This window comes from Prosopis cineraria, unplaced genomic scaffold (genome assembly GCF_029017545.1).
Source record: "Prosopis cineraria cultivar Desert tree isolate PC_DT_omini unplaced genomic scaffold, ASM2901754v1 PC3, whole genome shotgun sequence".
NCBI lineage: Eukaryota > Viridiplantae > Streptophyta > Magnoliopsida > Fabales > Fabaceae > Prosopis > Prosopis cineraria.
In genome coordinates, this window is record NW_026555334.1 from 37,758,570 (window position 1) to 37,776,589 (window position 18,020).

At 34.3% G+C, this 18,020-nt stretch overlaps 1 protein-coding gene and 1 long non-coding RNA gene across 5 annotated transcripts; one reads left to right on the top strand and one right to left on the bottom strand.

Annotated features, from left to right (window-relative positions):
- Positions 1-330: 330 nt before the first annotated feature.
- Positions 331-3,752, bottom strand: LOC129306828 (probable auxin efflux carrier component 1b). The gene is made up of 6 exons (XM_054947580.1): positions 2,124-3,752; positions 1,456-1,732; positions 1,278-1,363; positions 1,007-1,164; positions 834-910; positions 331-740 (listed from the first exon to the last, which is right to left on the bottom strand). The coding sequence occupies exons 1-6, from the start codon at positions 3,259-3,261 to the stop codon at positions 674-676; spliced, it is 1,803 nt and encodes a 600-aa protein (XP_054803555.1). The 5' UTR covers positions 3,262-3,752; the 3' UTR covers positions 331-673.
- Positions 3,753-14,931: 11,179 nt separating this feature from the next.
- LOC129306457 (uncharacterized) lies at positions 14,932-17,290 on the top strand. 4 transcript variants are annotated; one of them, XR_008592213.1, is made up of 4 exons: positions 14,932-15,145; positions 15,351-15,409; positions 15,830-15,999; positions 16,348-17,290. It is a non-coding gene; the product is annotated as an uncharacterized LOC129306457 (long non-coding RNA). The 4 variants fall into 4 exon arrangements; XR_008592214.1 differs by having other exon boundaries at positions 15,856-15,999; XR_008592212.1 differs by lacking the exon at positions 15,351-15,409.
- The last annotated feature ends 730 nt before the right edge of the window (positions 17,291-18,020 follow it).

Consider the following 18,020-nt stretch of genomic DNA (forward strand, 5'->3'; position numbering starts at 1 on the left):
GCTTCACTACAGCTTTAGCCCCATCTCGCTTCAATTTCCAAACCATGTTCAATTCTTTTATATTGCCCAGTGATTTAAGTACGAGATCGAGAGTGACAGCTAGTGGCCCTGAAATGAAACAGTACGCTCATAGCAAAGACACTTAGCAGACAACCCACATAAAAGTTTCTGTCTGCTTGCCCACTTTTTCTGTATAAAATCCACTTTTTGCTGATCTTTGTTGCATTGTCGCATTTGCATTGAGATTCCCAATTGCCTTCCATTACTCTTTCTACTTTCTAGCCTCCCAGCCTCACTCATACTGAGTTTAATCAGAGACTTGTCGACAACTACAAAGAAAAGCTTCACTTCTTTCGTCATTAAAAATAGTGGGGTTCACAAGATTTCAAAAGCCAAGAAACGAAAAGCGGCAAAAACATCAGATTTATAACCCAACACCCTAAACTAAACTACCTTGGCTTAGCATCTCCTCACATTGTTCCTCCTGTCTCTCGTAGTTCTTCTGGATCTGGGAAGTGGAACCAACTTCACTTTCCTTCCCACTAACTTCTAAATTCTACGCTGTTAGATGCCCCCAAAAAAAAAATCCCACCCACCCTAAAAAGGTTTTCGATGCAATAATCCCCTGCAATTAGCCTTCCTGCAAGAGTTCCTCTTGTGTCCCCAACATGCTTCAAAGCCCCAGCAAAATGTAGTAGACCAGCGTAATTGGAAGAGCAATTAGCATCCCAAATATAACCCTGAAGCACAATAAAAACCTTTTAACAGTTAAGTACATGTTTTACAAGGCATAGCAGAAACTAATAAATAACAAGGGAGTTTCAAGTTCCAACCCTGTGCTTAGTATGTCAGGATGAACATTGTATTCTTTAGCAAACACGAAAGGAACAATCCCCTGAGGAAGAGCAGCCTGAAAGCAAAAACATGAGGTCATCATTACAATTCAATGACTTGCCCAGGATTTATAGCAACTTGAGCATATCTTTGAATGTGTGTTGGGTATTACCTGTACAATCGCAATGTGGAAAAGAACTCCTTTTAGTCCAACTGCGAATGAAGCAGCGGCCATTACTGCAGGACCAGCGAGGAAACGAACAGCCATGGCAAATGTAGCCACTGAATTTCCACATGCAATGATCTTTGGCTGCAAGGCCATGAACAATCCTGCAAACACATAGTCCAACACGCAGCTGGTGACATAATAATAACAATATATAAATAACAAATTTATAAATGTAGCAAGGATGACAAACAAAAGAAAATCTTCATTAACATACCAAGGCTAAACATGGCCATCCCAAGGCCAGCATTAGATAAAATTTTGATTGAATCATCAACAATAGCGGGCATAGCAACATTCCACCTACAACGTAAAAGCATTCATAATGTTGGAACACAAGCAGCAGAGAATGCAAAATCCAGGTAAACCTTTTTGAAGAGATAGCGAAGACATACTTGCATGAAATCAGAGACCACGTGAGACCAAAAAGGCTGGAATAAGTGTTGGGATTCCTAATAAGTTTTCGCCAAACCATAATTAAAATGAGTCTGGTCATCACACTAGCAGGAGGCATGGCTGAAGTTTTAGATTCTAATTGAGCTCCAATCTTTGGATGCAGCTCTGCCGTGGAGCTTGAACCGAGTTTAGACAGCACAGGGCCCTCCTTGTCATGCCCATTCGTGACGGTTCTGTTCCCGAAGCTAAACTCATCGCGCCCAAATTCGTCGTATTCTGACCAACATAATTGGAAATAATGGTCGCCTAGTTACAACACTGGAAAATGACTCGACGTAAATGATAAAATGGCATTATTGAATTAGTGAAGTGGGGATAACAGAGTTCAAACCTAACAAAGATGTGAATGGGAAAGATAATAATACAAACAAAAAAGAAAATAACAAACCACCACTTCAACAGCGATATAGGATAAAGAAACTTTGGTCAGAAGTAGGAACACTGGGAACAGACAAGGGCAGTACCATACTTTCTTAGGAACCAATGAAGGCCAAGAATGATACAAATGCAGATCACATCGATACACTTTTATATGATTCAGACATCAATATTCAACGACAAAAACCACACTAGTTGACAAATAAAGTCAGAGCTCGGAATTTCAAACCTTTTTGGTGAGCTGCCCCTCCGAGCTCGTTGCCATAGTCTCCACCTCTGAAAACATGGATTCCACCTTCGGAAACTGGTGAAGCACTTGAACTCCAGACGAACATGTGAAGGTCCTTTCCACCATCAGCTCCGTTCGCCTTCCTTGCTCCAGTCGCACCAGCCACCGGCGAGAATATTCCGGCATTTGGCGGCGCCGGGTACCCGCTTCCATGCGAATATCCCCCATTTGCCCGAGATGGGTTACCACCGAACGCACCTACCCCGCTCTCCTCGTCACAACCCAAGTTTCCGAAATTGGATTGCCTCGGACTCACACCGCTCCCGTTCTTTCCATTAACCATGGAATAAAAATCCGTGTGATTGAAGCTCGAGCCCCTTGGCGTTGGGTTTCTCGATGATTGAAGAGAAAAAATCTCGACATTGGTCAAGTTTGAGGGACGAGGAGTCAAGGAAACACCAGAATTTGGGCCATGAGATCGACGAGAGAAGATTTCAGAGCGTGAACTCGTGGATTTTCTAACGGTGACGTGCAGCTTCCCATCTTCGCCAACCTCGGCCTCCGTCTGTAACGGCTCTTTCCCGTCTAGAGAAAGAATATCAGAGTCAACTTTGAAGGAAATAATCGAGCCAGCTCTGTCCGGGAACTGCTCAACGATGAGCAGCCTAGCTCCTCTGTATTCGAACAGAAAGAGCATTAAGGTGTACCAAATGATACATTGAAGGACAACGATTTGAACCATTAGGCTACCAGAAAATTCTCCGTACATGCCCTTCAACAATGGGATACCCATGACGAGTGTGTTTGGAAGCGTCGACAGAGAAAAAAGGGTAATGGACCACTCGAGGGATCCTCTGGAGCTCACTCTTGACCATATTGCTAGGATCACCAAGACGATGACTTTCTGAAGTGTGTCAGCAGCGATGAACCTGAAGTTCATGGCGTACGGGTTGTTGGTGGAGATGAAGTGGAAGGAGAGCAGTGGAACCGCGAACAGAGCAACGAAGCGGTTGATGCCGGAGCACTGATCAGGGCTGAAGATTTTCCACCATTTCACGGAGCCATAAGCTAAGATCATAGCCACGTAAAGTGGCACAACCGCCGTAAGAACATGGTACAAGTCTATAAGAGTGATCATCTTTCTTGACTGCTCTACCTTCTCTTTCGCTTGATGAGGTTTAGTGGGTTTAACAGTGATACTTGATACAGACTGAGGTGAATCAGGAAACACAGATAAACCAGTTTCCAGTAAGTTCACCAGAACAGAGTTCCTCTGGAATTTGTGCTCAAGTGTATGCGTGGTCGAGAAAAATCAGGTCTATAGGTCAAGGAGCATTGAATGTGAGCATGGAGGGAACCCCGTATCTTGGTAGGAGGTGACGGAGAACCGAACTCAAAACCGGGAGTTGATTCCCAACAAGAAGAGACGGAGAGAGAATGCGAAATGGAAGAAGGGTGGTGAAGGGCTTTATTTATGGCATTTTAATGGCGGGCAGAGAATTAAGAGAGCAAGACTAGGCCTTTTTGGAGGCTTTTCAAGCCTTTTCTTGTATCTGGAAAGACAGAAAAAACCTCCACATGCCTTTTATTACTATTTATTTTATTTTTTGCGCTATCTCCCGGTGCAAAGAGAACTTTTCTCAGGAGGCGGAAAAGCAATTTCTTTGAGAGGGGATGGACGAAAAACAGCATCAAAATAAAGGAGAAAAAGTAAACAGCAAAGAAACCAGACGAGCTTCGAGAGATTCTCTTCCTCTTGCTGCAGTTTATATACAAACGTAAAAACGAAGTGATAAAATAAAAGAAAAATTTATATTATTTTGACAAATTGCCGATAACTTCATTTATTTTCAACCTTTAAGATTTCTAAAGGATCTATGTATTTTTTAAAATCTTCTAACTCTAAAAAAAAAAACGAGGTGAGTCAAGGTGTTGGTGGAGCTTTCAGACCTGCGGTGCACCTAATACAAATTTTGAACCGTACTATCTTATAAAAGGCTCCCAACAACTTGTTCGCTTTTATTCTGGATTAGGACAATAAACGGGGAAAATTATTAAATTTATCACCAGATCAAGAGAGGGATTCTCGTAACTTTTAAATGTGTATTTAAATTAAAAAATTTATAATTGAGATTAGAATTTAATTGAAGTTAGCAAACTAAGATTAAAAAAAATTAATTGATGTAATGTGATTTATGTTTGGATATTTTTTTTCAAAAATCATTTAGATAAATTGAAATTCGTTTAGATGGTTTAATTCAAAAACCAGTTGAGACGTTTAATAGCAAAAATAAGTATAAATTTTTTATCTTAAATATTAAATCTTAAATAAGCATGTTTATTTTTTTTTGACTAACTAATAAGTAAAAAATATTAAATTTAAAATCACAACTAATAAGTAAAATATTTTAAATATTCAATTATGAAAACCTAAAATAAATTAATATTTAATTGATATGATTTACAAATTGATCTCTAATTATATCACAAACACGCTGCATCTGTCTTAACGATTCGCGTAGATTTGACGAGAATGCTTCACCAATATCGGTATCTTCCTCCTGGACTTCTACACTTTCATCTTCAGCTTGTATGAACTGCTCGTCAGTAATTGAATTTCTCTTAATAAAGTTATGTATTATCATTGTTGCACCAACAATTTGAACTTGTGTTTTATATTTAAATTTGGGCATCTTTTGTATAATTGCAAACCTATTCTTCCACGCTCTAAAGTTCTTTTTATAGTACATCTCAAACTTGAATGATAATAATTGAAGACCTCATTATTGTTTGCAAATCTTGCAACTCGCCTAAAGTTTGAAAGGTGACAACATTTGCAACGATATGAACCAAGATATCCATTTAGTGTTGGATAACCAGAATCAACCAAATAATATTTACCTATTAAATGAAATGAAGTGATGTAAATTTTATCAACATTAAATCAATGCAATAATAATTATAGTGACTTTAATAAAATATACTTGGAGGTGGATACGAAAAATGCATTAAAGGAGTTGATATGACATTATCAAATACTCGGGCATCATGAGTCGTACCTTCCTATCCCGCAATGACAAAAGTAAAACATATGTCCCAATCACATACAACCATAACATTTTGTGTTGCATATTCCTTTCTTCCAATAAATTTGATTTGATTAGCAATTAACCACGCATGGCACATGAGTGCCATCAATTGCTCCTATAGCATCCTTAAAAAATGGCCAATACTGTGAATCATTTTGAATTTTTGAATGACATTATTGAAATAAAGGATCAAGTGGCTTTATATTTGCCTTGAAAGGTTAAAGCAGGCAGCTAATACTTTTTGAAAATTTCTATGGACAATTTCCCCTGAATGCTGAAATCATTCCTGTATCATCCTATTACTAACTCCATGTCCAACTATATTTAAAAACATTCCAATCATTTTTTCAACTCTCATTTTTTTAGACTTCTTTAGCCCAAGATCAACTAATGTCGCACATAGTTGCCTAAACAAATGTTTTTCCATTCGAAATATTTCATAACAACGATCAGGATGACCTTGTAAAATTTCATTGACCCACATTTGTCCTATTTGCATGCTAGTTCTTCGTGGCTCTTTACACACATATGGCATCACATATTTACTAACTAATTGACATATTTCTTCTTGCTCCGTTATATCTTGCCGTAACAAGGAAAGTAGTTGATAAGCCACATCTACGTCCCAACTTTCATTCCAACGTAACATATATTCATTTGAATCTTTCATGATTTTTAAACTTAAGGTAAAATAGTATGTAAATATTATTTGTATATAATGTAAAGTACATAGTATATAAATATCATTCAACACCTACCACCCTCTTTCTCTTCCTTAATAGGGACTTTTTGCTTTCTCCTCCCACCAACACCTACCACCCTCTTTCTCTTGCCTTGACTTCCATTACTATTAGTTTCACCAGTATTTGTGGTGACATTCAAGCCTAACAACTCATCGGTGACCCCAGTAGGTGCTGCGATGTTAGATAAATTTAGCTCCTTTTCACTATCATTAGAACCTTCTTAAAGGTCAATAGTAGAGTGGTACATACCCTTACCATCATCCTCCTTTATTTGGGTTTGGGTAGCAGATGGTACAAAAAGTGCCTCCCCAGTTGCTAGGACATCCTTGAATATCAAGGTTAATTCCCTTGCAAATCTCATACCTTTATATCTAAATTTTTCATAAAGAGATTTTCCTGCAACCATTTAAATAACCAACAATTAAAATTCTAAAATTAAATTCTAATCTTAAAAACACTTAACAACTAATCCATATCAAGATTTTTTGCTCTCACCACTCATCTGGAGCATCAACAGTATTCTTGTCACTATCCCATCCTAAACCGGTTTCACTTGAAAACAACTTATGCCATACGTTCCATTCTTTCCTCATGTTATCTAGCTTATTTTTCAATTGCTTTTGCCTATACCTTTTTCTTGTTTTTGCCTCAAACCCTTCAATTATTGCCTGCCACCCATTTTTGTTGAAAACAATTCCTTTCCTTTGTTTCTTGTACACTTGTTCCAAGCATTTCTTAATGAAAATTTTTGTCAAAGTTGAATTCCACACAGCTTTTTCTTTGTTATTGTTTATTGTTGTATAAACTAGCCAGCCATCACAAACATGCAAAATCAATATATATCTCTACATATATGTATCAATTTACTAAAAGACTCGTATTTTCAGTTTGGCACTTTTCAAATTCATGGAGCCTTTTTATCAATAAATTCCTTAGAAGAGTGCCATATTTTTAAATGTATCAATCAAGTCAATGAAATTAAACTGATAACTCACCTAAAATAAACATCAATCGAAGGTTAAGGTGAGATATAACATGTCAGGGTTGAATTACTACCCCATACCATTCTTCACTACCTAAGTCATAGATTTCCCATATTCCTCTCCCTTGCCACGAAAAGAAAAAATTCTTATACTCTCCTACAACATGTTTTTTTATCTCTCAACAAACGATATAGCAGTGTTCTATAATATAATAGAGTTGAATATTATATCTACTCATCATTTTCTATTCATTTTCTTTAGTTTTAATTATGCAAGCCACAAACAGAAATACTCGCATTCAACTTTAGTGCAAGAAGCCCAGAAACAGCCACCGACAATCATTTCTAAAAGTAGACAAATATCATTTCTCATTGCACATATCAGTTCAGCCAAAAAAGTAGATATCATTTCTCATTGCAGGGGATTGAAAAATAAAATGACAATCTTAAGTTCCAGAAACAGCCACCGAGGATCATCACTAAGCATTCAAGTCAAGGAAGAAAAAAATAAGGCAAAGAAGGAATAGTAGAGCACGGCAGGAAGGAAGGAGACGAAAAGAACAACCTTACTTAGCAAGGGCAGGTGATGGGGAGTAGATCTGGTGATAGGAAGTATAGATCTAGTGGACATGGTGAAGATGAGATGCGACATGGAGAAGAACCATTTCAGAGCTCCAACACGGTGAAAGCTAGAAAGGACGGTAGAGAGCTAGAGATTGGCCGAAGGTGCTTCAACACAGTAGAGATGAGCTGCTGGACGGCATTGCCTGACTAATGGAAGGAAGAAGCAGATTTACGAGCGAGCATTCTGAAGGTATAAAAGATGTGAGTCTTAAAGATAAGTTGATGGACGGCATCGCCTGGCTAATGGAAGGAAGAAGCAGATCTGTGAAGCAGCTTTCGAGGTGTATAGCAAATGTTCTGAAGGAAGAAGCACATCTGTGGGCTTTGCAACAGCTTCAAAGGTCATGGCAGCATGCACAAAGGAAAGGAAAGGTGCAACTGGTAGATAAAAAGTAAAGGAGAGAAATCATCAAAATTTAAAATATATTTAATGCTTCCAACGGCATTCACGTTGATGCCCAGGAGAGAAAAGCCAGATGATGAGCTTCAGCATTAACGCACGTTAGCATGCCAACTAAGGTTGAAAAATTATGTTAATCTAAACAAAACTTTTTAAACATTTTATATCCCAACTGCAGTTAGACCCATTCTAATTGAGGTTTGCATCTAATCTAAACATGTTCTAAGATGTTTGGTTTTTCATGCCTAAAAACACTTCTTTCTTTTTATATATTAAAAAAAGAGGGTTCATTCTTCCTTGTTAGAAACCCTTCATTAGTAGTGCCATGTGTTGCATTGATTGTAGTAAACACAAACTGAGATTTTAAGGTCACCATCGAGTAATTAATGAGGTGACAAGAGAAGAGGGTGTCAATGCATGTTATGTCATGTGTGGCGAATGCTTTAAAGTTATTGGGGGCATTTTTTTTTGGTTTTGACAAAACTAACTATGAGACGTCGTAGTTCAAATTCAACATTGATGTAGTTGTTTGCATGTATGAATGCATGTATATTTATTTTCTATAATAACAGTTAGGCTATGAGTAAAATTTTAAAAACTAATTTTGAGGGGTCGAGGTTAACATTGGGTAGGGAATTTTGGGCTCAAGTGTTTTTTAATACCTCTTTCAACATCTCATTCCATTGGCTCATTTTAATTAATTATTTATTTTAATAGTGCAGATTAATAATAATTATGATATTAAATTAAATATAGTGTTTATTTAATTATTTTGAAAAAAATAATACTATGATTTTATTTTCAAAAGAATTTAAATAATAATAAATTTACATATATATATATAATCATTAAATAAATAAATATTTTTATAAAAAATAAATAATTAAATGGACAAACAAAATTAAATATAAAGAAAAGTATTGAAAAAGGGTACAACGATTAGGCTGATAGCAAATTCAAACTGATAGATCCCCTTATAAGCATCCATACATTGTTTCATGTTTTTGTTGTTGTTGAACTTTGGTTGATTTTATTTTCTTGTTTCTTTTTATTGGCGGTTAAGCCACTTATCTCATTTAAGAAAAGAGCAGTGCAGTTTCATGTTGTCGATGTTTTATGAGCAACCCTTGTATACTTTTTTCGAAACCCTTCCCATTCAGGCATTCTCAACTATTGCATACTTGCATTACAAGAAGAGACGTGTGGCGGTTCATCGCGCGCGCGCGCACTCTTCATGAATCATCAACATACTCTAATTAAACTCTAAATTATCAGTGAAGGCAATGGAAGAAATCGAAGAACGAGGATGTGTAGAAACTGAGTAAATGAAAAAAAGAGAAAATAGCATCCAATTAGACTTCAAAATTATGATATAATTTCTTGATTCTTGACTGATATTAATTTTTAAAGTTAAAAGTTTAAAATGCCTCTCAAGTTAAAATTTTTTTTAAAAAAAACCCCATCATTATTCAAGCCAACCTTTAAACCGCCATTGCTGGTGAGGTTGTTTAAGCCCCTACTACTGCTAGGGTTGCTCCAATAACATTTTATTTCACAAATAATTGATTTAGATTGTCGAGGAAAGGCTTGATCCATGATTATTGACCACCTAAAACGTTTGGTGGCCATTAAGCCCTTTAATCATATATAGTAAAAAAAATATAAGCATTTGATATAAGATTTAGAAGTGGCCTGCTTATAAGAAAATTAAGTATTTCCTCTAAAAAGCTACTTGTGATAGACTTTTATTCAACTCCAATTATATCGAAGGGAATGCCCACTCTCAACGCATCTGCACCTTTGGTTGTAACTCTCTAGACTCTTCTATTCACATTTTGAGATATTGCATTGAAACTCGTAATATTTAGATTAAACTTGTGAAAACTTCAAAACATAATACCTTCTTTTTCCTTTCTGTGCAGGACTGGATATCTTGAAATGTGAAAGTCAAGGCACGCAACCTAAATACAAGAAGGATCCCTTAGCAGAAGCTGTTTACTCAAGTCTATTGGAACATCTAGAAGGCGCATTGTAAAAGGATTTTTTTTTAGGATACCATTCAAGACATTGATATTGTCTTCTCCAATACCTAACAAGTTACTAATGACATGAGGTTCCAATCAAAAGTTAACATTTTTAACCGTGATGGAAAAAAGATTTGAAACACGCTGGAGACCTCCGGACACAAGTTGGATCCGCCTTGATGTTGATGCAGCTGTCAGTTCCAATGGAGCTGTATCTTGTGGCAGAATCATACGTGATGACAAAGGTAATTGGATCAAGGGGTTCTCTAAATACCTTGGCTATCACTACAACACCACGGCTGAACTTTTAGCCATTCTTGAAGGACTTCAGCTTTGTTGGAATATGCTGGTTTCTAATATCAACATACATTTTGACTCTATGGAAGCCCTCTCACTCATTTAGCATAATCTTTCTGACAATCATTCTCTTTCTGGAACTATCAATAAAATTAAATAATTTGTCATGAGAGATTGGATCATTACTTTCGATTACATGTTTAAGGAAGCGAATAGTTGAATCAACTTTCTCACTCACCAAACCTCTCAAGATAATTTAAATTTCATCATTTTTAATCATCTGCCGCCAGGATGCAGATCCCACCTAGAATCTAATATGATTTGATTTGTACCATCCTCTTGCACGGGTTTCTCGTGGCCTTGTATTAAAAAAAATATAAGCAGTAACTAACCACTTTCATGTAATAACATAATGGTATGCTGTTAATTTTTTAATGAAATTTGTTATTTTATAAATGTTACTTGTAAATCTAACATAGACAATTACAAGTTGAAAGCTTTAAAATTCACGTATTTTACTTGTCAAACATCTAAATATATTGTTATCAATCATGAATACATTATTGTCAAAACCTACATGGGTATTTGTTAATAAATAACTAATACGTACAACTAAACTCTTTATATAAATTTTTTTAATTTGTTAAAACAATAATAGATTATTGTTACTTTTGAAGAATTGCTGTGAAAACCTAAATGTATACTTGTTAATTGCAAGTCTAACACATACAATTAAGCCTATATTATCCTAACTTGTTAAAGCTTTAATAGACTGCTGTTAATTTATAATGAATTGTTGTCAAAACTAAAACAAATACTTGTTGATAAAAAACTAATATATACAATTATGTTCATCCTATATGTTTTTTTAACTTATTAAAACTCGAATGAATTGTTATTAATTTAGAATGAGGTGTTGTCAAAATCTGAATAGATACTTATTGATAAAGGACTATCATGTATAATTATGCTTATCATATGTGCTGTTCTAACTTGTTAAAGCCAGAATAAGCTGTTGTTAATTTAGAATGACTTGTTTTTTATATACATGTTCCATTAGACTTGTGCTTTTAGTCATCAGCATCAAATATCTGTTTAAATTTTAACAACAACTCATTCTAAATTAACAACAGTTCATTTGAACTTTAACAAGTTAGAAAAATATATAAAATTGATATAATTATATGTGTTAGTCTTTCATCAATAAATATTTATTTAAGTTTTAAAAACAAATTCATTTTAAATTGATAACATTATAGTCAAATTTAACAAGTTAAAAAAGTAACAGTTTATTAAACTTATGATCAATAAATATATATTAAACTTTTCACATTACTTCATTTAAAATTAACAACATGATGTATCAATGAACAAATATGTGGTCACGGAAGAAAGAAGATCTGTAGAAACAGGGTAAATGAAAAAAAAAAAGAAAAAGAAAAAGAAAGAAAAGGAAATTAAAAAAGATGTCCCGGTCAAAGTCAAGAAAGAAAAAGGAACCGTACATAACTATCAACATCAATAACAGAGCATCGTTTAAATTTGGAAGCAACTGAAGGGACGGCCAAGTGTATTGTAGGGCGTAACGCAGTAATTAAGGGACCACGCTTAGAAGAAGAGTGTGAAAATAAGAATAATAGAAGCGACAGGAAAGTGGCGTGCGTGGCGGGATGCACAAACAGAGACAGCAGAGAGACAAGCAAAGGAACGGTAATTAAAGAGAAGAGAGGAGTGACTGGGCGAGGATGGCCGAGAAAGATTTAGAGACGAAAGATGCAGATGGGGAGCAGTATTGTCAGATGGCGGGGAGGCTAATAGGAACAGAACGAGACGGGGGAGAAGCAGAGCACAAGAAAACAAGGAAGACAAAGGAGGGAGAGGGCAGAATCCAAGGATATCTAATGTCCAAACATGCGGGGGAAACCCGATATATGCCTCCCTCACAAGAAACTCCTCATTATTTTATCACATTCTTACTCTGAAACTTGATTTCTTCCCAGAGGAATAAAAACCAAGCAGGAAGCAACTGAGTTAATGATTTTTTTAAAAAATATATTCAGAAAATGTTCATTTCTAAATAATACATATCTATATTACATGCATCTTACTATTCACAACATAACATAATCATCTGAATTGATAAAATAAAAAATAAAAATGTATCATAATGAAAATATAATTATATATCATATCCTATGATAAGTATGAGTCACGTCACATTTATCAAAATTCACAAGTGGCCGGTCAAAATTCAAGTCGAAAAGATTAGATGTAACTTCTGAGGGCACAGATAAAATAATGGACTACAAAAAGCATGAAAAGATTGGATGCAACTTGTGAATTTGAGCTGAGTTTTTTTTTTTTCATTTTTTCGTTTCGTTGGTTTTTTTTAACGAGTGATTGTGGAAATTTGGATCTTTCTTTTTATTCTCGTAAAATTTTTTAAAAAGTGAGTGAATCCCAACTTACATAAGCCGACCATGCTGCTCCCAGGGAGGGAAGGAAGTGAAATGCAAAAGAGATGTTGGGAAGGGGAAATAGCGCAGGGAGCATGCGTGGCAGTGGCAGGCCTCAAACAATGCCGTCCTTTTCAGTGTCTCCCCTTCCCCCTGACACAAACTCTGTTCCGTGAAGAAACGTGAAAGCGCAGTGAATGTGAGACGGAATATGACGTCTTCCCCTACAACCGCCTCTCTTGCTGCAGCCATTCATGAGGCATGCCCTACATGCATGGGAGGTGGGAGAACAGGTAACAAATATTATGATTTTTTTAAAAAATTGTTAATCTATTACTTTTATTGTTTTCCTCGTCCAAATAAAAAAATAATAGTTCCGGGGAAAGGAAGTTCATCCCATTGATTATGGATGAATTTTTAATTAAATCGAAATCAGAATTAAAATAGAATTGAATTTTAAAAATGTGTTTGATATAAAAATAAAATTTTAATATAATATTAATTTATATATATATTTAAAATAGAAAAAGATTAAATTGTCTTTTTTAAAAAATTAAAAAGATATATCTTGTTATAAATGGACAAAAAAGATGAGAATAGTAGGGTCCACAAATTAAATGCAAGGGAATTGAAACAGTTCCATGGTCAATATAATGGAATTGAATCCTAACATTTTTGATGAAATTAGAATTTTTAAGAATTGCAACTCTTACATACAAATCATGCTTAAATTAAAATTCTATTTTGATTTTATTTTCACTTTATTAATTTAATACTATCAAACATAACCTTAGGTCCCTTTGCAAAATTACAGCCCAACCTACCTTACCAATCCTACTTCTTGTTAGCCCACTTGTCTACGAATCTAGCCCATAAAACAAATTACAAATGCTTTAGGAAAAGTTAGTGGGCCTCTTTATAGTTTTTCCTAGTTTTAAATCAGGTCCTGTAATTTTTGTTTTTTTTATTGGGTCCTTTAAGTTTCCTCAGTTAGATTTGTTAATCTTTTATGTATAAAATTATTAAAAGAGGACTAACTTTATCTATTGATGAAACGGCAAACACTTGAATAAAACTTGTTTTGATGAATTTGATTAGGCATACATGTGGAAAATCAAAGCCACATTTGTAAATAAAATTCACATCTAAAATCAAAATAAAGAAGGCGGATGTCGAAGGCCCAATACTGTGAAAGCTACTTATATGTCGCTATTGCCCTAAATAGAGCCAAAAATAAGGGTCGAATCTGGAGGGTCGGGCTTGTAGGCCTTGTTTAAATAAGGTTCAAGCTTTAAAAATTATTTTTTTCAAAGGAACCGAGATTGAGAGCCTGGTCCTGATAAGCCTTGTGAAAAAGAGTTCGGGCCTGGGCGACCCTCTAAGTCTTGATAAACCTGATTATTATATATATATACACATATACAAATACATATACATATACATACATATATTTGATTGATAAAGATATAATTTAGTTAATATTTATTGTAAGTCATCAAGAAGAAGTTGTAAAGGTAATTGATATTGAATTTTCACTTTCATCTTCAAAAAATACACTTACATCCGAGAGATCTAATATTTTATTTGTAAATGATGAGAATAATAAAGATTTGGGTTTTGATTGATAAATGTGTGTTGTTTAAATTTCTAAATATATTTTTTAATTTTTAAAATATTGTGTAGATTTTAATTTTTTTTAATTTCAAAATATTTATTTAATTTATAATATTTAATTTTATTTTACTTTTTTAATTTTTTTAAATATGGCTTTCAGGCCCGGCTCTGAGCCCTTTACATAAGGTCGGCCTCAAAAAGGAGGTTGAAAATGAATAATCAAGTTTAAATCCTTAAGAGCCAGGCCCATTCGTATTTCTAGCTAGCAAACTAAATGTTGGACTTTTTACATTAATTCTCTAAATAACTAATATTTTTTACATAGATTGTCTAGTCAAATAATATAAAAAGTCATTTTTACATCAGTCCTTAGGGAATCGATGTAGAAAGTATTTTTTTTTATGTTAACTGTTTAGTTAACTGACGAAAAACATGATTAAAAAATTTATAAAATAATATATATATATATATATATATTTTTTTTTTACACCAATTTTAAATAGATTGGGTGTAAAAAAATTTTTTAAAATAAAATATTTTTAAGAAGATGAAAATTTCGATAACTTTCAGACCCCCTCATCTAGACTGCAAATCCCTCCCCCTCGGCTCTCTCAAAGCTTCCCCAATCCGCGTCTCAGACCCCCCTCTCCCCCTGGATCCCTCACGTGTCTTCGTCCTTTGTGTCGCTGCTGTCTTCTCCTCTCCCTTTGTTGCTGTCAATCTTGTCTCGCTCCATGGGTGTTTCGCATCTTTTTCCTCGGTCCTTCAGCGTCTTCCTCTTAGGCAGATCCAGGTATTCTATATATGAAATACCCACGGGTCTACTCCAAGTATCGCTTAAATTGTCATTCATTTACATAAAATTTCATCTCTATTCTATTAATAATTGATTTCTATCTACTTTCTCTTTATTGTCTTTTATAATTTCTTGCTTATACTCTAAACAAACACTGACGGTGCTGGCTTCATCGGCGCACTCATATGGGGTCTTTATATAGTGGGCAAAGAGTCCTTGATATTATGAATGGCTATTTACATTTGCGACAAACCCTACAAGGTACTATTTTCAGAGCCAACTTTTTGAGTGAATTTTTGAGAGATACAAATGCTTGATTTTTGAAAATTCAAACCATTGTGCGGATTGGGCAATGTTCGATTTTTTGTTTGTTTGTTTGTTCTTCTGGTTTTGCCCCTTTGTTGCTGGTTCATTTACTTTGTCTCTTTTCATGTTGTTTTGTTATACTTTTGTACTCTGTTCTGGTTTTTGCCCTTGCAATATAGGATTTCATTGTTAATTTTTTTAACTGGAGAAATGATCAATAGTCGATAATACTAATTCAATATCATGTATGCATGAACTGGATGCTATGCACATCTACGGTTTCCATTTATCCCTCTAGTGGCAAGTGAAAAAAGTGATGTGTGCGTGAGATGATAAAATTTAATATTAGTTAATGAATATTCATAATTAATGCAGACAATTTTTTTTTGGTGGAAATGTAGCATCAAGTGATGATGATGGGAATGAGATTTATGATTTAAGAAAGAGATGTTGTGAAGGGGGTGCCACTTGTCCAACAAAGGGATGATCGCTTCTGGTTTGAGTGATCTTGCCTTCTTTACCTCATCCATTTTGTGGTCCTTCAGGTATTCTCGTACTTCTGTGCAGATTAACATTCTTTATGTTTGAATGCTAGTTTTTTCTTTCTTTCCTTTTTATTTTTTTATTTTTAAGGATGCCAAAATTTTGCAGTTCCAATGGGAGCAGATTTTTTATTTACCTTGAAAGATTAGCTTTATTTGGTTCTTAATCACTTCAGAATTTGGGCTGCAAATAAATGAGTGCCATGAAAATCCTTGTCTATTAGAGTTCAATTAATTATTTTCTGCTGGATGATTGAAAAATTTTATGCCTTTCCTATCCTCTTCCTTTTAGGAACTTTTATCTCTTTCTCATACAATAAATTGATTTATTGGTGCATCTTTGTCAAACAGGGAACTTTTCAACCTTCACTTCTCTGGACACACATGCAAGGCATCTCCGCCTCACATTTTTGTTCAGAATTTGGTCATATTATCAGGTAATATATTATAATATGAGATTTTTATTTTGCAACAAATAAAAATATGAACTGTATGAAGATCAATGCTCCTCTTGTTTTTATTTGGCAAATGGGACTTCTAGTTTTGTTAATACTATGACAAATGAAAGAGCTAGCCCTCAGTAGGGTATGACTAGTATTCAAAGTTCAAGTTGGAATGAGCTATTTTGATTTGCTAAATATATATGGTAGACTCACAAGACAAATGCTTGATTTCTAGAAATCGGTAAAACCCCACGAAGCATTTCAAACATATGAAACAAAGGTATGCACTTATAAGTCTTGAGCCATGCTTATGTACGCACTACTTTTTGGCATTGTGGCACACAAATTGATACAATAAGACATATTACATTTATTTATCTAAATTTATTATGTGCGTGAATTATTGTTTAGTTTGTTCAGCAAGAGGGCGAAACATATTAAGATACTAATTTGATATCTAATTGTGTATTGGCCATATATTACTTCAATGGGAAAATTAAAAATGCAGGTGTAGTGGGGTGCACATTTTCTTGACAAACAAGTGGTTCTTGTGTTTCATTTTCTTCAAAAAGGGCATGGAATCTGTGGTACAAGAAAGCTAAGGTTGCTGGATTTTGTGAAGAAGAGTATCAACAACTGGTGTGTGTTCATCCTGCTCATATAGGAAAAGGAGGAGTTGCTATAAAGAACTTGATCCCCTTACTTTTGTCTTCTTTTCTGCATTTCTGTTCTCCTTAAGAATTTTATCTTTTTTTATGCAAACAAAGGCTCTGTTTATATTGTTTAATTGACATTCCTATTCCTTTGTAATGCTTTCAATAAATGAAAGTCGGGTATTACTTTTGTACTTATCTAAATTATTATATATTCAAATAAATCAAATATCTCTTTCTTATTTTTTACTATTGAATTTTCTTTCCGTCATTTTTTCTCTATTTGTTTTTTTAAATAGTAGGGGTTTTTTTGGGTTGTAAATCATGCAACCCAAAAAAAACCCCTATAGATATTTTTTTAAAAAAAGTACAATTTTTAACATCAGTTGTAACTGGATTCGTTGTAGGAAGTGCATTTTTTACATGGATTGTAAGCTAGAATTGTTGTAAAAAGTGTACTTTTTACATTGGTGAAGTCATACAACTAATGTAAATACATTTTTTATATCAATAATGACTCTCAATTGATGCAAAAAATATTTTTTTACATTGGTTGTACAACTAATGTGGAAAGTTCTTTACTTTTTATATCTTCTGAAACAACATTGCTTGATGAGCCGTTGTAAAAAGTTTTTTTTAATTATTAAAATTTTTTTATTGTTGTAGTGTTCATTTGAGATTGGTATATCACATGCGATTAATATATTTGTGAGATTGTTGTAACGGAGGAAGGTTAGTGCGTGCATTTTCTCTATTCTCTTCTTTTTTGCATTCTTCTTCTCTTTTTCGGTCATATATTCTACGTTCCTTTTGTAAGACTATCATATATTTTGCTAAGTTTAAATAACTAAAATAGTAGCCAATATATTGAAATATTATTTGTTCATATATAAAGAAAGATTTTTTATTATGCTTTCTGTTTAGCACA